Source organism: Pan troglodytes, chromosome 10 (assembly GCF_028858775.2).
Source record: "Pan troglodytes isolate AG18354 chromosome 10, NHGRI_mPanTro3-v2.0_pri, whole genome shotgun sequence".
Lineage (NCBI taxonomy): Eukaryota > Metazoa > Chordata > Mammalia > Primates > Hominidae > Pan > Pan troglodytes.
This window is the reverse complement of record NC_072408.2, coordinates 101,158,987-101,182,220: the sequence shown is the minus strand read 5'-3', so window position 1 is coordinate 101,182,220 and position 23,234 is coordinate 101,158,987. Positions and strand designations below refer to the sequence as shown.

General features: G+C 36.8%; 1 protein-coding gene across 13 annotated transcripts in view; it reads left to right on the top strand.

Annotated features, from left to right (window-relative positions):
* The window catches only part of CEP83 (centrosomal protein 83), a 182,239-nt gene that overhangs the window by 113,641 nt on the left and 45,364 nt on the right, over positions 1-23,234 (top strand). For all 13 annotated transcript variants that reach the window (XR_010148376.1, XR_010148377.1, XR_010148375.1 and 10 more), the window contains 3 exons: positions 11,002-11,077; positions 13,022-13,179; positions 14,830-14,959. Coding sequence is in view for 10 of the 13 variants with exons in the window: in XM_054664609.2 (XP_054520584.2) it covers positions 11,002-11,077; positions 13,022-13,179; positions 14,830-14,959 (364 nt within the window). In the remaining 3 variants the exon portion in view is untranslated. The remainder of the gene's footprint in view (positions 1-11,001; positions 11,078-13,021; positions 13,180-14,829; positions 14,960-23,234) is intronic.

The window sequence follows — 23,234 nt, the reverse complement described above, 5'->3', positions numbered from 1 at the left end:
CCGTGGTGCCATCTCAGTTCACTGCAACCTCCGCCTCTTGGGCTCAAGCGATCCTCCCACCTCAGCCTCCTGAGTAGCTGGGACTACAGGTGCATGGCACCGTGCCTGGCTAAGTTTTATATTTTTAGCAGAGACAAGGTTTCTCCATGTTTCCCAGACTGGTCTTGAACTCCTGAGTGGTGTTTTTTCCTGTGTTTTCACACCACAACACAGAAAACTTCTGTGACCAAATGTATGGATTTCTACCCATCAACAAGCAAGCATTCAGTTCTGCAGTGGACAGCAGTCTGACATCTTCTAATCTAATTTGATTCTACTGCTCTCTACATGGAAATAGCATCAGATCCTGCGGGTTGAAGGCTTGGTCCCACAAGATTGCCACCATTTCAGACACCAGTCTCACTTTCAGGACTCTGGACCTTCTGATCGACCAGGTTTTTAAGTTGGGGTTTCCATAACCTTCTCTTTCAGCTAAATTTACTAGAGTGGTTCACAAGCTTAAGGAAACACTTTATGTTTCCCAGGTTATTGAAGAGGATTTTTTTTTTTTTTTTTGAGACGGCGTCTGGCTCTGTCACCCAGGCTGGAGTGCAATGGCGTGATCTCAGCTCACTTCGGATACAAATAAACAGCTAGATGAAGAAATAATAGGCCAGGTGCAGTGGCCCACGCCTATAATCCCAGCGTTTTGGGAAGCTGAGGTGGGTGGATCACCTGAGGTCAGGAGTTTGAGACCAGCCTGACCAACATAGTGAAACCCCGTCTCTACTAAAAATACAAAAAAAATTAGTTGGGCGTGGTGGCAGGTGCCTGTAATCCCAGCTACTCGGGAGGCTGAGGCAGGAGACTTGCTTGAACCTGGGAGGCAGAGGTTGCAGTGAGCCGAGATTGGCCATTGCACTCCAGCCTGGGCAGCAGAGCAAGACCCTGTCTCAAAAAAACAAGAAGAAAGAGATATAATAGGGTGAGATCTCAAGGGTCCAGAGCTCAGGAGCTTCTGTTCCTGTGAAGTTGGAGTGTGCCATTCTCCTAGCACATGGGTGAGTTCTTGTTTACCTTCATGTAATCCTCCATGAGTTCAGCTGTCTGGAGGCTTGCGGTACCCTGTCCTCTTGAGTCTTTTTTGGAGACTTCATTGGATAAACATGATTGAAGAATGGACAATCGTATGGAAATCTTATTGGACAAAAAGGGCGTGATCTAATACTAATAGACTGTGCAGAGAATTGTAACAAGTCCTGTGCATTTAGATTCTTCTTGGCCCCTCTGTGTAGCATTATTTCCTCCTGGGTAAGGAAGGGGCAAGACCCCTTCAGAAATGCAGGTCTTATGACCTGCTGTCAGGTAAGGTAATTCAGAGGATTTTTTAATGACCAGTTCCAAGACAGAAAGATGGGGGAAGATTGGAGTATATTTTTAGTGTATGTGGCCTGCCTTGGAGAGAAAAAGGTGCAGGTAAAAGGAGGACAGAAGGTCAGAGAGAGATTCTGTTTTCTGAGGCCCAGAGCACCCCAGTATTATAACCAAAGACTGTCTTTCGCCTTTATCACTCTGAAGCTGTTCTGAAGCTGCCTCCCGAGCCATAAACAAAGGGCCTAATACGGTAACAAAGATACATGTATTGTTTTAGTCGCTTAGGAAATGTGGACAAGGGCTATGGAAGTTACGAGCCAGGAACCATGAATGTAAACCCATATGTATATGTAAACCAATATATATACATCATAATACCACACCACTTTATCAATTTTTTTCTTGTTTGTATTTTTTGTGTTCTCTCCAAGAAGTCTTTGCCTAATTCTGTGTTAAAAAGATATTTGTTTTCTTCTAAAAGATTAATATTTGGTTTTTACCTTTAGGTTTTAAGGTCTAATTCATCTTAACTTTTATGTGGTGTAAGGTAATGGCACACATATACTTTTTATTTTCATGTAGGTATCCAGTTGTTCCAGCACCATTTTTTGAAGACTATCTTTTCCCTCATTGAATTACAGGTGTGAGTCTATTTCTGGACTCTGTTCTATTTTACTGATCTTGTCTTTACACCAGTATCATACCATTTTGATTACTGTAGCTTTATAGTAAGTTTGGTTCAGGTAGTGCACGTCCTCTACCTGGTTCTTTTTTGTCTAAATTCTTTTGGCTTTTCTAGGTCCTTTGCCTTTCAAATATTAATTTTTTAATCAGTTTTTTATCTTTTTAAATTCTTGTTAAAATTTTAATTGGGATTGTATTGGATTTTTAGGTCAATTTGAGGAGAATTGTTACCTTAACAATATTGAGTCTTCCAATCCATGAATATCATACATCTCTCCATTTATTTAGGTTTCATTTCTTTCATCAGTGTGTTGCAGTTTTCATTGTATATATCATGTTCATCTTTGATTCAATTTTATTTCTAGATATGGTATAAATGGAGTTCATTTGACTTCTTAATTGTTCGTTGCATATAGAAATATAGTTTACTTTTATGTATTGATCTTGAATCCTGTGACTTTACTAAAGTCACATATTTTCTAATAGCTGCTTTGTTGATTTCTTAGAGTTTTCTAAGGTCATGTTGTATACCTTGGGCTTTCTTTTAGTTTACTTTGTTCATTTGGTTGTTTTTGAGTTGAGAATTTAATTTTACTACAGTTTATTCTTTCATTCTTATTGGTAAGAGTATTTAGTGCTAATAATTTTCTTCTCATCACTGCTTTACGTGTATCCCATAAATTATATAGTGTTTTAATTATTATTTTTAAAGAAATTCACTAATTTTAATTTGCATTTTTCTTTCTGCCAAAGAGTTGTTTAACAGAAGATGTAGTAGTTTGCTAAGTCTGCCATAATAAAATACCACAGACTGGGTGATCAAACAACAGGAATTAATTTTCTTACAGTTTTGGAGACTAGAAGTCATAGATTAAGGTATTGCCTGGCTTGGTTTCTCCTAAGACCTCTCTTCTTGACTTGCAGGTAGCCACCTTCTTCCCACTTTGTCCTCACATGGCCTTTTCTCTGTGCCTTTGCATCCCCTCTTGTCTATCCTTTTTGTAAGGACACTAGTCATATTGGATTAGGGCCCACCCATATGACTTTAACCTTAATTGTCTCTTTAAAGGCCCTATCTCCAAATGTAGTTATATCTTGAAGGAACATGTTTCAGTCTATAACAGAAGGATTTTTAATTTCCAGGTAGGAGAACCTTTTTAAAAAGTTAATTTCTAGTTTTATTGCATTGTGATCACAATATTGTTTGTACTCTTTCTGCTTTGTGGAACACTCTGATGTTTCTTTGTAACCTAATCTATCAAGGGCAGGACTAGGGTAAAACAAGTGAGGCACCCAGGGTGCAAAATTTAAGGCGACAGTCTCACGTGCTGACCCTGCACTTGCAGGAGTCTTAGAATGGGTGTCTTCTTAAGTTCGCATTCTGGACATGTCACATGCCCAGCGACTATAGAACTATAGTCACTTAGTCCCATAGTATATGTCAGTTATTGTGTTACGTAAACACATGGAGTCTTATAAGAGTATGAAGTTCTATATATATATATGAAGTTCTATATATATATACATACACACACAGACATACATACACACATATGTGTCTGTACACATAGGATCTACCTTGTTAACTGCGATGTTTAGGTCTTCTGTATACTTGCTTATTTTTTGTCCACTTGATTTGTCTTGTACAAAGAATGATATATTAAAGTCTCCTATTATTACTGTGTTTCTGTATGTGACTCTTTGTATATCTTGTAGTTTTTGTTTCATAAAGGTGAGTTTCATGGTATTTGGTACAGAATATAAATATTCATAGCAGTTCTATTTTAAGTGTGAATTGTAGCTTTTATCATTAAAAATTGCTTTTTTTGTCTTTTTTTTTGCTTGACTTGTCTGATACCATCACCACTTCTGTTTTCATATAGTTTCCATTTGCCTGGTATACTTTTATCCTCTTATTTTTAAATTTTCTGAATCGTTTTGCTTTTTAAATGTGTGTTTTATATGTAGCATTTAGTTGGGTCTTGTTTTGTGGGCCAAATTTTAATAAATTAAACATTTTATTTTAATGGGCGAATTAAGTACATTCACATGCAGTGAGCCCTTGCCTGCAAAGATTTGCAGGCGGGAATGGGAGAGATCACTTGCTGGGATTTGGTATTTTTTCCTTCATTTTACTTAGTTACTTTGAGGTTTTGGGCATTTTCTGTCTGCCAGTTATGCTAAGGGTATGGTTTTGTGTGGCTTTATTTGTTCTCTTTGCTTTTTCTGTATTGTTTTTGCAGAATATATGGATAACACAGAGCTAGACATCTGCTATTATCCTCAACACTTGGAAATGCTTTATGTCTGCTTTTCAAATTCTAATATCTTAGTGACGTCTCTAATTATATAAAGTTTGAGTGGCTTTTAAAAATCATGTTCATTAAGTGGTAGGCTATGTTTTGAGACAGAGTTCTTGATCTGCATTACTTAGGAAAGAATTACTTCAGGCAGAGGTATACTTATTATTTACTTAGGTTTTATAACTTTATTTAAATTGTTAGTGGCTGTGATTCTAAAAGCATGAATCTGTAATAGATTTTAAGAACCAATCTTGTCTGTCCTTTTGCTTTTAGGTGGGTATGTTTTTTAGGACATATTCAAGACAGGTCGTTTTTAAATCTCTCTTTGACAGTCTCCAGAAAGTAGGGGTAGACTCTCCCCAGGCATCCTACTCTAATGTTTTATCCTATGATAATCCCACAATTTGGCCAGTTAGAATCTTTTCTGTTAGAATTTAAGCCTGTTTCTCCTGCTTTGGGTTTCTGTTGCCATAGTGATAAAATGTTCAGCATTCTGTCATTACTTGAACACAATAATGAACTTGACCCTTAGGTTTTGTTTTGTTTTGTTTTTTAGTTTTTTGCTATATAAAACAGCTTTCATTCCTTTAGCTTTTCTTAAATGTGAATAATTTTCTATTCTGTTAGTCACATTGATAATTTTTGTTTGATTCCTCTGGAGTTTCACTTACAATGTGTAAATGACCTCAACTTATTTTAAAATAAAGACATAGTAACCAACATAAAATCTAGCAGGATTAAATTCACACGATTTGCGTGGCTTTTTTTTTTTTTAATGTTCAACAATTGTGGTATTTTTTCCTTGACAGTTATGATTTACTGATTTATAAGTCCAGCTACATCAACCAGGTCTATTTTGATCATTCATTAAAATGGTCATAATTGCAGCACCTCCTATTTAGATAACCCATGACAGATTGGAGACTTATCTGTGGAGCAAAAGGTCTTACTAAGGAAATGGAAAGTATAAATCATGCAAAGCAGAAATATCCATTTATTTACAAATAATATATATCTGTGATAAGTAGATATTAATCTATTACATATTAATCACTGCTTTGACAGATCCTTTATTAATTATATACCAGTCTTTTCTTTTGATGAAAGTGTTTTTTTTTTACCACTAGCTTATCATAGTGCCAAGAGTAATAAAAATTATTTTTATAAAAGTACTGTATTTCAAAAGGCTGCTCCGCTGCACATTTATTCAATTTGCAAATTAAAACCATGTAAAAATTAAAGGAGTTTAAATATAATAGAATATGTAGTCAACTTTTGGTTATGACAGCAACGCAACTCCAACTAATGCAAGCAAACAAAAGGGACTTTCTTGGTTTATGCAATTGTGGGAAAGATAAGGGTTTTGCTGGTTTCAGGGACACCTGGATCTAGGAACTCAAATGCAATTAGATAATAGTGACTTTTCTCCTCCTTTTCTTTTATTCCTCCTCTCTTATTTTCTCTCTCCTCTCTTATTATCTCTCTCGTTTGTCTGCTGTCCTATCTCTGTGATGCTGGGAACATATGTTGAAGCCAAGAGGACAAAGTTCTTGTTAGCAAACTCAAGTTTAAAAAGTCTAGAGTCGAGGCTGGGCGTGGTGGCTCACGCCTGTGATCCCAGCACTTTGGGAGGCCAAGGCGGGTGGAACACCTGAGGTCAGGCATTTGAGACCAGCCTGGCCAACTTGGTTAAACCCCATCTCTACTGAAAATACAAAAATTAGTGGGGTGTGGTGGCAGCCACCTATAGTCCCAGCTACTCAGGAGGCTGAGGCAGGAGAATTGCGTGAACCTGGGAGGCGGAGGTTACAGTGAGCCAAGATTGTGCCACTGCACTCCAGCCTGGGTGACAGAGTGAGACTCTGTCTTAAAAAAAAAAAAAAAAAAATCTAGAGACAAGTTTGGGTCTAGTTCACATGCTCATCCCTGGACCTACCACTGCGACCATGGTATCAGGCACTCTGGCTCAGCTAAGGTTATATGCCCATGTCTCTGTGTGGAGTGGGTGAAGGAGGAGGAAGTAAATGATATGCAGTTTGATATAATAGCAAATAACCAAGGGGAATAGCAATAACCAAGGGAAAGGGAAGCTGAACATTTATGATATCCTGTAGTCAATACCCCCTTAATTTATTTTTTGCGTGGCTTAAAGCCAGGGCTCTTATTTCCCATTTGGGGCTTTCTGTTTTTTTCTTGAGCTTTTAATGAACGTTTAAATTTCATCAGTTTGGATTTCTTTGCTGCCAGTGTTGGATATTTGCTTTTTTAAAAACAAACCAAAAAACTATCATTTAATATATCCACTTTTCTACTTAGACTGCATCTTGAAAAGAATTATATTGGCCCATTGGACACATTTTCTCCTAAGAATTTAAACTGTGAAGTAAGGGATGAAAGGATATGTGTCAGTGTTTGAAGGACCAGGCAGGGCTGTGGCATGTCTTTGCCTGTGATTCCTATCAATTATTGTATCCTGGTTTCGGTTTTCTAGTTCTCTTTTGAGTGGGTTCTTATATTCTTTCAGGAAAGTTTATTTTTGCTAATAATGGCCAGTGTCAATTTCCAGTGCTCACAAGCAAGAACCATGCTTTCAGAAGGTTGGTATAAGAAGGCTACTGCCATTCTCATGAGACTTGTAGGACTCTTTGACAGTAGAGAAGTCACAGTAGAAAAATACAACTTCTATTGTTTGCCCTGTATGTTGCTTCCCTTTGATAGCAGAGACTCACATTAAATGAAGCCAAGAAGTTACATTAGAGCCTTTGCTGCCCAATATGATATTACTAGTCACAGATGACTGTTGAAACCTAAATTTAAATTAGAATTTTAAAAAATTAAAATTCAGTTTCTTCAGTCACATGAAGTACATTTCAAGTGTGCACTAGCAACATGTTGCTAGTGACTATCATATTGGAAGGCACAGATTATAGAATATTTCCACCATCAAAGAAAGTTCTATCAGACAACACTGTTGGAGTATAAACTCAAGGGTAGGCATTCTGTCCTTGTTATTTTCTGATGTATCCACAACACTTAGAATGGGCTTAGCATGTATAGGTACTCAATAAATATTTGTTGAATGTCGAAATAGCATATATTGGGAGGCCAAGGTGGGCAGATTACCTGAGGTCGGGAGTTCAAGACCAGCCTGACCAACATGGAGAAACTCCGTCTCTACTAAAAATACAAAAAATTAGCCGGGTGTGGTGGTGGATGCCTGTAATCCCAGCTACTTGAGAGGCTGAGGCAGGAGAATCACTTGAACCCAGGAGGCGGAGGTTGCGGTGAGCTGAGATCACACCATTGCACTCCAGCCTGGGCAACAAGAGTGAAACTCCATCTCTAAAAAAAAAAAAAAAAAAAGAAACAGTATATATCAGTATATCGGCTGCCTGCCACAGAAGACCTAGACCATGATCCTTACGGTTGACTTCCCTGTACTTTGAAGGGAACTTGAAATAGTTCCATCTTAATGTTATTCCAAAGTTTCCATTTAAACTTATTCATAGCTACATTTTCTGTTGTAACTTGGCCCTCCAGTTCACCTACTATTTCTGCCTTCATAATTACTTCAAAAGTATAAAGTACTTGATCTCATAGTTAACTTTTCCCCCAACTTACTCATCCTTCACCCTCTGATCTCTCCCTATCACCTACTCATTAAAACTTTTAACAGTTTCCACTGTAGCCTCTGGAATCCCTATTCTGATACCAATAACTTTTTTTGCAATCTCAACATTTTTTTAATGCCTCTCCCCCTACTGAAAACTGCTTTCTTCCTCTCATGGCATATAACCTGGAACGCCTTTTAAGTAGAAATTACTCTTCCTTCCTCTCTCCTGCAACAGGAGACCAAGAAGAGAAATGAGCATTTGTAAGCCCCGTTTGTGCTTCCAGTTCATTGTTTGAGTATGGTTAAAGTGATTTTTTTCTTTGATATTTGTGGCATCCAGTTTTATACCTGTCTTTTATCTCTTGCAGTTAATGACCTACAGTGTATTCCTTAACAGTCGCTGAGGACTTTGATATCTGGCTCAACTTTTTTCTGTTTTCTGTTTCTCTTACCATCATTCTTGGTGACTATGTATTCATATTGTTGAACTACCCAACACCTTAGCCTTACAGTTTATTCTATCTGCACTGTGGCATTCTTTTATCTTTATTCTACTTTAGCATCTTGTACACCTAGACGCTTCTTGGACCTTGTCGTCACCCAGAACTGATCACTTCAAAGACATAAATATCTTTTCTTTCTCTTATCCATGCTCCTGTCACTGAAGATACTGAAATTAGTAGTCTTTGGACTTCTCTTTTTCTTCCAGCCTATTAACCTGGCTCCCTTGCTTCCTTTTCAGCTTGGAAACTGTTCGATGTTCTTACTTGTACATAAGCTAAGGATATGAATTTTCTCAACTTCTTGCCATCTTATAATTCCGGTACCTTCATCCATTCTCTCCTCCCTTTCTATTTTGAAAATGTCCTTTTCCCCTTTACTTCTTAAGTGAACAGTGCTTTTAATCCCATTTCTCTACTTCCTCTATACTCTTCGTCACCTGTATCTTTAATTTCTCTATCTCGGACTCTTATTTTTCCTTCAAGATCTAGTTCAAATTGCATCTCTTTTATGTAGCCTTAACTTATCCTCTAATGAAAGTTAATTGCAGTTTTTTCTGTTCCTTGTACGTCTGTTATAAGGTATATTTTCTTTTGACTTACTGTGACACACCTTGAGTATTCAAAACCTAATAAAAAGAGATACTGTACTTTACTCCTAAATTTACAGCACTGTCTTTTGAAACTATCTGCCTTTTTGAACTTTAATACCATTAGTCTTATTCCTATCTTATTTATCTTAAGATTCATTATCCCATAGAATCCTAAATGTAATGATCTTAAATCATGGACTAATTTTCTCCTAAAAAAAAAAGAGTTTTAGATTCTAACCCAGTACTGCTTCAACAAAATGACCTGAAGGAAGGTCTTGTTGTATATCATCTTCTATAGTCTACTACAATGGTGCTCTTACTTAGTTCATATTTTCATTTAGTTGTTTTCCCCATCCTTTCATATTTTAATGAATTTTCAGATACTCTACGATTGGTTTCTTTGGCTTCAGCTTTTGTATGTAGGGCACTATTGTTTCTCTTCATGTCTGTGTAACCTATATAGAAAGCATTAAGCCATAACTTTCTTAACTGGGTCATGTTTCTTGTTAATTTACCAATTGTATCCAGATTCTCAACTGGAGCTAGGATATACTTAGGGCCTAAGTTTTCTAACTGTGGACCTGAGCTGGGACCCACAGTGTTCTCTGTTCCATTTTCATCTTCATGATTTTGTGGAAAGAAACCTTTATAAGTCAGTAACCTAAAAGCCCCAAGTTAGCCACCCTGCTACCTGAGAGGCTGAGGCAGGAGGATTGCTTAAGCCAAAGAGTTTGAGCCCAGCCTAGGCAATATAGTGAGACCACATCTCTTATTTAAAAAAAAAAAAAAAAAAAGGCACCGAGTTGATAACATTCATAAACATTTAATGGAGGAAGTGCACAGAAAGTTTGAATGAGTAATCATGTAGCTAGAATTATGAAATAAGAATGTGACTGGTACTGACGGTGGAGCAAAAGGAAAAGGACTGGCCCTCTTTAGATTTATCGTTTCTGGCATTTGTATGTAAACGTCTCAGGAAGCAATGGGTCATATCTTCAGGTTTTTTATGTTATATTATCCAATCATCTCACACATTTAAACAGCTAATCCATGATTTGGGTTGGTTCGTTCAGTCTGCCAACAAATGTTTATTGAGTCCTTATTGTGTTTAAAGCACAGACCTAGGGTCTTGAGAGTGTTGTCTAGATAAATACATTCTACTTGGGCAGATAAGACATGCTAATAATACCAAGCTATAAATAGGTGCCAAGTGAATTATATTTGAGATAGGCGTTTGAAGAGTTTTGAAAGGGAGGAGGCTGAAGGGCCTATCCTGCCAAACCTAATTAGTGTAATGTCTTCCTCATGAGGTTACTCATTTGGTCACTAGAGCTGCTCTGCGTTTTAAGGCTCTGGCTGTAGATGTATTATTCCCTTTGAAGAGTCTGCAAATGTGTAAGTATTCATTCATCTCAGGGATGAAAAGCTCCGTAAGATATTTTATAGAATACAGGATGGTGTGTTGTATTAGTTTTCTTTTAAATCTGTAGCCTTGTAGAAGGAAAATGAAGTAGCGTGTGTCTGAAAGAATTTTGTAAATTGTAAAATACTATATGGGTGTAAGTTGGCCTCTCCTAAACTAGACTACTTTCTGATACCTTAGCAACACATTCTATAATTTTCCATGAAAGGCCACTTTTTCAGGCTGTTCTTTATGTATATCAAAATCCTACCTGTCAGGTTTTTATCCATGTAGCGTTCCCCAGTACCCCTGGACAGACTTGATTTCTCATCCTCTCTATGCCCCTAGTTTGTAGATTTTCCTATCACAATAGCAGTAATTTGTTTTACATTTTTGTTATACGTGAACACAACCTAGTTTCTTGAAGTCTCAATCTTTGGTTGTGTTTGTGCTCTGGTGTCAAACAGGCATTCAATAAAATGACTCTTTAATTCAGTGAAATAAATGAATCATGGATTCTTAATAATGCCTTTTGTTGGGTTGTGATTTTTAGGTTAAAACTTCAGCAACAAATTGTGACTATTGAAAATGCAGAGAAGGAAAAAAATGAAAATTCTGACCTAAAACAGGTATGATTTTAGCGAAGATTTTCCTTTTATTTTTTCAAGTGCTTCTTTAAATTTATGTTTTGCAAATTTTTAAAAAATTTTGCAATCAGTATTTTTAGAATCTAACCACAATTGGTAACATATTGTTGGAGGTGATATGTAAAGATAAAATGTTTTAAAATGTTTAAACTTCTATACTTTAATAAGCTTCTTTGGCTAACTGCTATTATTCTTAAGATATATATATATATTTATTAAATGCTGTGGCCCATGATAATTTTTAATTACAGTTATAAGGACAGTATTTTAATATTCAGAATTTTAAAAACTCAATAGAAATATCATCCAGGCTTAAGTTACTTGTGTGATTGACTTGTAACTTTATATCATGAGGTATTTTTTGCTATATCCCTATGAAATCCAAGATTTGTATTTATGGAAGGAAATTTGTGTTTATAATTAAAGTTATTTGGGTTCAGGAAAGATTTGTATAAAGTTGGGTAAAACATGGAAGAGTGATCTTTTCTGAATTCTATTTTCTTTTTTGTTGTTTTTTTCCCTATAAATTATGAAGTAGGATTCCATTTTTAGAATTCATGCTCATATGCGAGTTGGTACTGCTTTTCATGTGCAGTTATGGTTTCTAAGTCTTAACTAGATGGACATAACGTTTGATACTCAGAAGTTATTTAGTATCATTGGCATTTGGGCTTTCTGTCATGCTATGCATATGGAGAGGTATTAAGCTCTTTGAAGGTTGCTTATTCAAGCAGCTGTAATACAGATTTAATATTTGCCACTCCAGTTAAAAATAAAGAGTGAATAGTTCTACATGGATAAATTTATTCTAAAATAGAAATCTGAGACATACCGTTTAGTTTTATTCTGCTAAAAATTGCTCTGTGGACCTTCAGAATCCTATCTGAATTGTTTTGTTACCATTAGGAAGTAATGAGATTATTACCCATTTATTTAGTTTATTATATAAGAATCTTGTTTCTTTTTACCCTTGAATCTCATAATAGGTTCTTTTGATCCCTGTCTCTTGACTGTCTTTGCTTTGAAATGTCTCTCAGAAAATGGCTAAGAGAGATAAAAGGAAGTGAAAGGAAAATAAGGACTTTTATTGTTTACTAATTGGTAAAATAGCTTGTGGGGGAGGTATGTGTAACTGTCCCAAATAAAGAGATTTGGATATAATTTAGAAGAGTGTGAATCTTTCTAGCCTGTTAATCTGTAACTAGACTTCTTATGAGAAAAAGTACTCCCAGATAAAGGTAAATTGGGATGGAAAAAAAGCTGTGAGTGACATTATGTAGTTTGGTAAATGGCTGTAGAGGCCAAGGAATCTATAGCATTTATTAGATTTCCCAGAGCATCTTTCTTCTGCCCAGCACTGGACATACAGAAGGTTTGGAAACCTTTTAAAAACAATGTGAGGAGTGATCCTTCCCACATTTACACTGAACAATTTTGATTGCTCGGAGAGTAGAACTTCTGGAAGGTTGCTGATCTCAGGGTATGTGGGAAGAGGAGGATGGATTTTTTTTTTAGCTGCTTTCCCAGCTGACTTGCTTTTAAAATCAGTTTTTTTTCCTAGGAGGTGAGGAGAAGGCTAGAGTGGTAGGAGACTCACTCTAATCACTGGATTCCCTTTTCTCATCTCACTGCTAATCCCCCTGATAACCCTTCTCTCCATTCCCAATACCTCTCCTGGCCTGCATATTTTGGAAAGAAGAGGGAGGGGACTCAGTGACTGAGGAATATAGTTCTTGATAGTCTCTGATTATAATAAGAAATGCTCCTGGGTGCTGCTATTTGTTATTTCCTTTAGGGGTCATCTTCAAGGACACACCAGCTTGAGGGTGCATTTGCAAAGGGAGATGCTTAGTATCTTCTGCTTCTCTCATACCTTACCGCATTTATTTAGTGGGCTTTAATTTATCTTCTTTCTTCTCTTTTAAGCAAATCAGTAGTTTGCAGATCCAAGTGACTTCACTTGCACAGTCAGAGAATGACTTGCTGAATTCAAACCAAATGCTGAAGGAAATGGTGGAGAGATTAAAACAAGAATGCCGAAATTTTAGAAGCCAAGCTGAAAAAGTGCAACTAGAAGCTGAAAAGTAGAGTTTGCTCTTTATGTACAAACTATTTTTTCTTTTTTCTATATAACATGTAGTTATTTTAGTAATGATTCCAATGTTGATTATATTTTAGAAACTAGTTACAAATACACTTTAATAGTGTACAATGGTCTACTGAGGTAATAATGTACTTTATGTTTTTATAGAATGAACTATACTGACTCTTGAATTGTTTTAAAAAAAATTAAGACATTAAAATTCTGACAGCATAGTATTCTGAAAAACCTCAAAGAAAACTTTTTTTATTCATTGATTAAACCAAAACATTTCTTCAAAAATCTATTCTGAATGCCAGAGAACAGAATGGGTTTTTTGTTTTGTTTTGTTTTGTTTTTGATGTGCAAAACTTAATTCCTTGAATTAGAACTATCTTGGATTTTCTTTGAAAAGCTAATTTATTTGTTTTTTTTTTTGGTCTTAAAATTTGTTACTAGTAGACAGTATGGAGTAAAACTGGTAGGGATAAAATGATTGTGGTGATGTTCAAGATCTTATACCCTCTGGAAAAATTTGTTTAGATGTGGTAGAACACTGTACTATTTTGTATTTGCTTTGTCTTTATAACATGTTGGCCTTGTAAGTAAGTTTTTATTTTAATCTACAAAACATTATTCTTTTCAAATTTCTTCTTCTGAAGGCCACCATGCCACATAAAACTGTATTTCTTCAGTTTTTCTATTATTACATATTCAAAGGTTTGTCCATGCTTTTTTATATGGGGTTGAATTTCAAGAAAAGGAAGTAAGCAAGATAAATGTCCATAGCATGTGACATTTCAGTTGATCCAACTTATTTTTCTTTTATTTTGTAAAAAACAGAAACATGTGCTTGGATTTCTCAAGTGTTTGATTGAAATGAGCTTAATAATTCTAATGACAGTATAGCTAGCAAATTTAAGTAATTAATCATTGGTTTCTAAATAATATTCATAGAATTGCATAGAAGAAAATAGCTGAACTAAGGGTCAATGGAATGTGATTTTAGTTCCAGCTAAGATACTTAAAATCTTGTATGACCTTAGGCAAGTAATCTAACTTCTCAGGGTTTGTTATTTTCATTAGTACTGCCTATAGTAAGAATACTAAAAAAATCATATAAAGTATGCAGAATAGCTTTAAAAATATAAGTTGTTATGATGTTATTTTAAGATATCATTTATATGCATTTTACTCTAGTCAGAAGACATACTGCATTAAGATTTGATACCAGGCTTGATTTTCTTAAACCAAATTTATGAGGACAGATATTTGTAGTTTGATGGTTATTATACTTCACATCTGGTTATCAAGTGTGTGTCTTGCCATTAACTAGATGTGAGCCCTTAAGTTCGTTAACTGCTCTAATCCTCAGTTTCCTCATTTATAAAATGGACAGAAGTATAAAGGTGACAGAAATACCTAACTCAGGATTTTTGTAAAGAACACATAGTTTTCTAAGTCCAGTGCCTTATTCATAGGAAGTGCTCAGTAATGGTGGGATTTCCAAACAAGTGGCCATACAGGAGGGCCTGCAGTTGGATAATTAAGAATGTGGTCAGACAGGTAGTGAGTTTGCTTATACTTGTGATAATATCTATTTAATCCTAAGAACTTATTTAACTTCCATGTTTTACATACATTCTTCTGACAGGACATTGGAAGAGAAACAGATACAGTGGTTGGAAGAAAAGCATAAGCTTCATGAGCGTATCACAGACAGAGAAGAAAAGTACAATCAAGCTAAGGAGAAACTGCAGCGAGCTGCAATTGCCCAGAAAAAGGCAAGTGGTTCTTATTAAACTGATCTCTGGCCAGGCATGGTGGCTCACACCTGTAATCCCAGCACTTTGGGAGGCGGAGGCAGGTGGATCACGAGGTCAGGAGATCATTGAGACCATCCTGGCTAACACAGTGAAACCCCATCTCTACTGAAAAAATACAAAAAAATTAGCCAGGCGTAGTGGCGGGCGCCTGTAGCCCCAGCTACTCGGGAGGCTGAGACAGGAGAATGGCATGAACTCGGGAGGCAGAGCTTATAGTGAGCCGACATCGTGCCACTGCACTCCAGCCTGGGTGACAGAGCAAGACTCTGTCGCAAAAAAAAAAAAAAAAGAAAAAAAAAAACAGCAAAAAAGGTGATTTCTATGGAGTAAAATATAATTAAATCTTTTTTTTTTTTTTTTTTTTTTTTTTTTTTCTGAGAGTCTGACTCCCATCACCCAGGTTGGATTGCAGTGGTGCAATCTTGGCTCACTGCAACCTCCATCCCCTGGGTTCAAGCGATTCTCATACCTCAGCCTTTCGAGTAGCTGGAATTATAGGCACGTGCCACCACACCCGACTAATTTTTGTATTTTTAGTAGAGACAGGGTTTCCCATGTTTGCCAGACTGGTCTCAGACTCCTGACCTCAAGTGATCCTCCCACCTCAGCCTCCCAAAGTGCTGGGATTAACAGGTGTGAGCTACCGCGTCCATCCTAATAAACTCTTATAGGAGAATAAAGTATATAGTTGAATCTGAGATTTTAGTGATATGTTTAATTTGATATATAAGCATGACATTTTGCTGTCAACCTTGCAGAAATAAATTGGGAAAATCCAAACCGTCCAGCAGGTTTGTTTCTAAATTTTGTATGTAAGTCAGTTGTTTTGAGCTGACATGCATTTTTCCATACGGAAGGTGTTTTTCAGAGTGGTAGTTTCCAGGCCATCCCATGGAAGTCATATTTAACACATTCTCCAGTTAAATTATAGTGTGATTAAGCTTGTTTCATTTATACCTAATATCTGTTTTATTGCTTTTGTGGTTAAAAGGCTTTTTTGTTTCCAATTCAGAAATACAAGAGCAAGTATTTCTTTGCTCCAGCAGGAGGAAATGGGACTCCCTTGGTTTCTGAAACTGCCACAGGAGTTCCCACAGCATTGTGATCCTTTTTAAGTTTTACCTTTGCAGGCATACTTTTCTCCAGAACCTAACTTTGTTTTCTTGGAAACAATCCAGGGCATCATGGAAATAATGTATCTAGATGGATCTTCTAAATCAGTGACTTAACAACTTTTTTCTATTTCAGCAAACCCAAGAATAATAGAACAGATCCCATTAGTAACCATGACTTATGGTGGTGATTAAGGGAGGGGAAGGACATGGTAATCTTTTCAACAGGATTAGAGGAAGAGGAGGGACATGATAAAGTGTGTGTGTGTGTGTGTGTGTGCGCGCGTGTTATATGTAAAGTCCCACAAATGATTTGAGTTGTCTTCATTTGATAAATTCCCTTAATAGTAGCATTTGTTGTGGAGAGGAGAGAAGATCTGAGGTGAGAGGAAAATGCTTCTAGGTGCAGGAACCATTATCTTAATATCTGTTTATTGGAAAGGTTAACTGTTTATATTTGGATAAGAGAAAATAACTGTAGATCGTTCAGTTATTCTGAATTTGAAAACCACACAGCAGTTCCTAGACCCCTTTTTATGTAATTGGATATCACTGCCAAATGTTGCTGATGGTTGGAGTGACAACATGAGTAGTCTAAAAGTCATTCCTTCTCTACTTTCTTGGTCTCTGAATATTACTTTTATCTTCTCATAATGCTAGAAGTAGTATTATTGGAAAAACAGCATTTATTATATAGGGATCCCAGTGTTTTATACCAAAATATGCACACTTGTTTGTTTTTCTGTATATGTCACTTTTCTTCCTTTCTGTCGATGTAGGTACTGAAAAGTGTATGAATATTAATGGGATTTCAGAGGATTGTTTTATGACCTATGAACTCAGAAATCCTACTGATTTTTGTTTGCACTGTGTTTGAAGCCTAGAAACATCTGAAGCCGTGTTACAGCAAGAAATTTTAAGAGCTAAATTTTGAGGCTTTAGGAATAAGTATCTTACAGATCAAATTCTAATTATTAAGGTTAGTTTGGGTTGAATTCTTTTGAAGCAAAAGTGACACCCAGTGGTGAGATTATCAGCTAATCGTAAGTATACCAGAAGGAGTGGAGGAGGTTATATTTTTAAAAATCTACAAAATATAGCCAGACCCCATCTCTATAAAACATGAAAAAACTGTGCATGGTGGCACATGCTTGTAGTCCCAGCTACTTAGAAGGCTGAGGTGGGAGGATTGCTTGAGCCCAGGAGTTCAAGATTGCAAAGAGCTGTGATGGCACCACTGCCCTCCAGCCTGGATGACACAGCAAGACCCTATCTCAAAAAAAAAATAATTAAACAAAAAAAAACCCAAAACACTACAAAGTAACATTTCATTAGTATTGTGACAGGATGAATTTTTTTTTCTACTGAAATGTCTACCAGATGATGAGTGTGAAGATAGTAGATAGTCATTTTACTTTTTAAAATGTGATCTATGGATTGTGATTTAAGTCATAGTGAAATTGTTAAGGTCAGTTCAGTGAATGATTATGACCTAGAGTTGTCCTACTATGTGGGACACTGCCCTAGGAGCTTACAAGTTTACATCAATTAAAATAGAAAAACATCATGTGTAACTTAGAAATACAATTACAAAGTACATAAGTATGTATAATTTTAGGACTGGAAGGGATTTTAGCATTCAAATAGCTTTTACAAGTTAGCAACCTAAAGTAGGAGGTACCCAAGATTACTTAACTAGTAAGAATCAAAATTTGACTAAAATCTACATGTTTCTGTTCTCAGTCTGGTGCTCTTTCCACTGCGCTGTTAGGCTTTAATTTCCTACTTTCCTTGATTCCAAATACTTTACAACTTTTCGCTTAATATAGCTATGGTCCATATGAGTCGTTTCTTATGTCAGAATAATCACTGTAAATTAATTTAACTCATACCCTTTTCCCATTCAAGTTAAAGATAATGCTTCTATTTGACCATTTTGGCTATCAGATTACATAAATATAATTCATAAGAGTGCAACAGACTTCTTAGATTCTTTAATGCCAAAAGTCATAGCATTTTTTGCCGTAAGATGTAACAGAAGTCACAAATTATGAACCCAGTGCAGAAATAATCCTTTGGAGTTGCTTTCCTGTGAAAAGTTCTTTTTTCCCTGAGGCTGGGTAAGATGGCTCGCTGCCATCTGTGTTTACTCAGAGCTCCAAGCTCCTAAGCACAGAGATTGTCATTTCTGCTGTTTTTAAGTAGTCTTTGGTGTAAATGATGTTTTGTTGTGTTGATTTGTTTGGAAAAGCTTGACCAGGATCTTGAGTTGGGATGCCCTTCTATGACTGATACATACAGAGAGAGTGTATTCCCCCCACCCCCATTGAAGAGAGATCTCTTGAAGTGAACACAGTGAGTTGGGGTTTTTTCTTTTTTCTTGAGGAACCTGAAATGACAACTTGTTAATTTTATTCTAAGGTATACGTCTCTGAAATAATTCTTGGTCAGATACTATTATGAATGTTTTCAAAAAAGAGATGAATCATAGTCTTGAAGTTGCAAAATATCTGATTGAATATGTTGTGTGGCCTAGATTACACTATACACTGGGGGGAAATAGAAGCCATGATTACTCCTTGGCTTTGATAACTATATAATCTTGCTGGAGAAATAAGATAACATGCAAGAAACACCTAAATAATCCCACTAGTCACTCCTGGGTGATTTATGCGGACTCTAAAGTTTGAGAACCACTGTGCTAGACAGACAAAAGTCTGAAGACAAGGAGACCAGTTAGGAAGCTGTTATAGTAAACTTAAAGTGAGGTAAGAAGTCTAGAATTGGGGCTTGGAATATAGGAATGAAGGTAAAGCGTGACTGCCAGAGGTATTCCAAAGGAAAAAATAATTGCAGAATATATTGGTAAATTAGAAAGAAAACTATGAAGTATTTTAGCTGTGAGAAGATGTAAGTGGAGTTATGATAATGGATTGAAGAATGTCAGTTGAGTAGAAAGATAAAAAACACATGTCAGATAGGAAATGATGGCAGTGCATCCATGTAGACATGACGTAGACTCTTAAGTAAAGATATTATATAGGTAACTAGAAATAATAGAATGTGAAGTACAGAGATGAATAATTCAAATTAGAGAAATATAATTAGAAACTCAGGATTTTGCAGATCACTGAAGAATACTAAGTTTACTTAGAACGAGGAGCTAGGTGTGGTGGTGAACAGAGGTAGAAGCTATATTGTGATGTTATGGGAACCAAAGGTAAAGAAAGGTATCAAAGATAAATGGTCATTAACATGATCATTGAAAAAAAGTTAATTGGATTTGACTAGAGGGTGGTAAAAGGGGAATCCCAGCCTTAATTCTTATATCTATATTGTTTTAATTGTTCTATTAGTCCTTTGTGTCATAATGTTTATAACACTAAGGCATCGATTTGACTATCCTGTGATTGTGTTGGACCACTCAAGTAAAAATTAGAATCATTCCTTTCCACTAATTTTACCTCTGGACTTTGCATTTCTTTCAGTAGAAGTTATTCTTCCAGTCACTTAGGCTTCAAACCTGTGATTCATCCTGAGGTCTGCCTTATCTCCAAATTTAGTCAGGCACTATATTAGTTTCCTAGGGCTGCTATGACAAATTACCACAAACCTTGTGGCTTAAAACAACAAAAGCTTATTCTCTCACAGTTCTGGAGCCTAGAAATCTACAGTCAGAGTGCCAGCAGGAGCATCCTTCTTCAAAAGGCTCTGGAGGAGGATCTTTTTTCATGCCCCTTGTGTAGCTTCTGGTAGTTGCTGGTAATCCTTGGAGTTCTTGAGTTTTAGACAGGCACATCACTCTGGTCTCTGCCTTGTCTTTACATGATGGTCTCCCTGTGTATCTGTAGCTCTGTGTCCAGATTTCACTCCTGTTATGTAAGGACACCAGTCATAGTGGATTTAGGGCCCACTCGAATCCAATCTAACTTCATCTTAACTTGATTACATTTGTAGACCCTATTTCCAAATAAGGTTACTCTAGGGTGTTTTCCAATACCAGCAATCATTTCTTTGTTCTCTGGATACCAACCAGGTGTCCAAAAATTCAATTCTGAAACTATCTACCTGGAGTTAGAGTCAGATCCCACAAGTTAAACGGCTCAGTCCCACAAGACTGCCCCAACTGCAGACACCAGTTGCAAGTCTGAGTCACCTATATTCTGACTGACTAACTTAGGGGTTCCCATGACCCCCTCCTCCAGTTTGATAATTTGCTAGAATGGCTCACAAAATTCAGGAAAACACTATATTTACCAGTTTATTGTAAAGGATAAAAGTCAGGAATAGCCAAATGGGAGAAATGCATTGGGCAAGGTGTTGGGGGTCGGGGATTGTGGTGCAGAGAGCCTCCATGCCCTCTCTGTGTGAGCCACCCTCCCAGCAAGTCAATGTGGTCACCAGCCCAGAAGCTCTCAAAATCTCATTGTTGAAGAGTTTCCAGCCCCCTCCCCTTCTTACGGGTCAGGGGAGTGAACCTGAAAGCATTCACCATCTAATCACTTGGTCTTTCTGGTGACCAGCCCCCATCGTTAGGCTATCTAGGGACCTCAACTCTACCTCATTAACATCAACTCAGGTATGATTGAAAGGGACTTGCTAAGAATTATACAAAAACCACTCCTATCACTTATACAATTCCATAGGTCTTAGCAGCTTTGTACCAGGATCTGGGTACAAAGACCAAATATATTTCTTCTTATACCACAGTCACATTCTGGGTGCCCATGAATTTTTGGGAGACATTATTCAACCTAAAATAAGAACTCATAAAGCCTATGAATTCTTCCTTTATGATGCCTCTCAAATTTTCCCCTACCCCATATTTCTTTTCATTCCTATTACTAACATCCTTGGTCAGACTGTCTTCCCTACGAGGTTTATCTGTATTCATTTATCCAATTTACTCAACATATCTGTTAAGCATCTATTATGTATCAGGTACTTACCCATTCACTGGAATACAGAAGTAAACAAAGACCCTGCACCGTGGAGTTTACATTGTAGTTTGTTAGGAGACATAGAATAAAGAAAGAAATACTATCAGGTGGAGGTGAGTACTAAGAGGAAAATTGACAGGAGTAGGCTGGGTGCGGTGACTCACGCCTGTAATCCCAGCACTTTGGGAGGCCAAGGCGGACAGATCACCTGAGGTCAGGAGTTTGAGACCAGCCTGGCCAACATGGGGAAACCCCGTCTCTACTAAAACTACAAAAATTAGCTGGGCATGGTGGCGGGTGCCTGTAATCCCAGCTAGTCAGGGGGCTAAGGCAGGGAGAATTGCTTGAACCCTGGAGGCAGAGGTTGCAGTGAGCGGAGATGGTGGCAGCACATTCCAGCCTGGGCAGCACAGCAAGACTCCATCTCAAAAAAAAAAAAAAGGGAGAGAAAATTGACAGGAGTAGGGGGTGCTGTTTTATGTAGGTGGTCAGGCAAGGCTTCTCTGGTAAGGTAACATTTGAGCAGAGACTGAAGGAAAGGAGGGAGGATGCCATGTTGTTATATGTAAGGTAAGGGTGTTCCAGAGGGAATAGCAAGTACAAGAGAGGCAGGAATCTGCTTGGTATGTTGAGGGAACACAGGAGGCCCAGGGAGCTAGAATAGAAAGAGGTATAGTAGGAGGCCAAATTTATGCCATGACTTCAGCTTTTATTCTCAGTTAAGGTAGGAACACACTGGAGGTTTTTGAATTGAGAAGTGATATCTGAATTACATTTTTGAAGAATCTCTGGCTGTTGTGTAGAGGGGCAGAATAGGAGTCAGGGAAACCATGTTTTAGTCGTCCAGGTTACAGATCAGCACTAAAAAAGATGAGTTTAGAACTAAAAAAATACAATAACAATAATTAACTCAATGGATAGATTTAATAGCAAACAACATCACCATCATCAAGAGATGAGCACAAATCAGTGACAGAGACAGAAGATGTACAGTGAGGAAAATAGAAATGCCAAGAGTTGGTTTTAAAAAGATTACGAAATTGATAAAGCCTTGGCAAGACTGATTGTCCTCAGACTCCCCATAAAGTAGATGAGATGAGATTAGAGCCACAAATGAACAATGTAGTGAATGAAAAAAGGGATATCTATCTATAGATATTAACTATCTGCATATAGATATTAAAACAAAAGGAATAGTATAAAAACTATTATGCTAATTAATCATGCAATTTAGAATAAATGAATACATTTCTTTAAGAACATCTTAAACCTAATACAAGAAGAATTAGGTCATTTGGATAGTCCTGTATCTATTAATGAAATGAAATCTTTAGTTAAAAACCTTCCACAAAGAAATGCCTCATTTGGCTTCACTGGTAAATTATTCCAAATACTTAAGGAAGAATTAATACTAATCTTAACGCAAACTCTTCCAGATGATAGAAAAGGAGGAAACACATCTCCACTTATGAGGTTAGAACCTGATAGAATCAATACAAGAAAAATTGCATTATAAACATGTAAAAATCTTAAATATTAGCAAACTGAATTTAGTGATATAGAAAAATGATAATATAACATGAGCATTTAGGTTTTATTCTGGGAATATAGGTGTCTTAACATGCAAAATTGTTCAGTGTAATTCAACACCCTAACAGAACAAAGAAGGAAAACTATTGTGGTCTCTAGTGTGAAACATAATTTGACAACATTCAGTACCCATTCATGATAAAAACTTTTGCCAAACTGGGAACAGAAGGGAATTTTCAATCTTATAAATGGTATCTATAAAAATTCTGCAGCTAACATCATACTTACTGATTAAAAATATTGACTGCTTCCCCTTACTTACCCAAGGTCAGGAACAGATGTCTACTATCACCATTTTGTTTAATATTTTATTGGAGGTTCTAGTTAGTGTAATAAGGCAAGAAAAAGAAATGGAGGGGGAGGCTGGTCAAGATGGCCAACTAGAAGCAGCTGGTGTGTGCCACTTTCATGGAGAGAAATAGAAGGAGTAAGTAAATACAGCACCTTCAACTGAAGCATCCAGGTACACGCATTGGGATTCATCAAGAAAACAACTTGACCCAGAAAGAATGGAGAAGAGCAATCAGGACAGTCATCCACTTGGGAGTGACACAGAGCCAGAGGAGCCTCCTCTTCCCAGGGGAGTGAGTG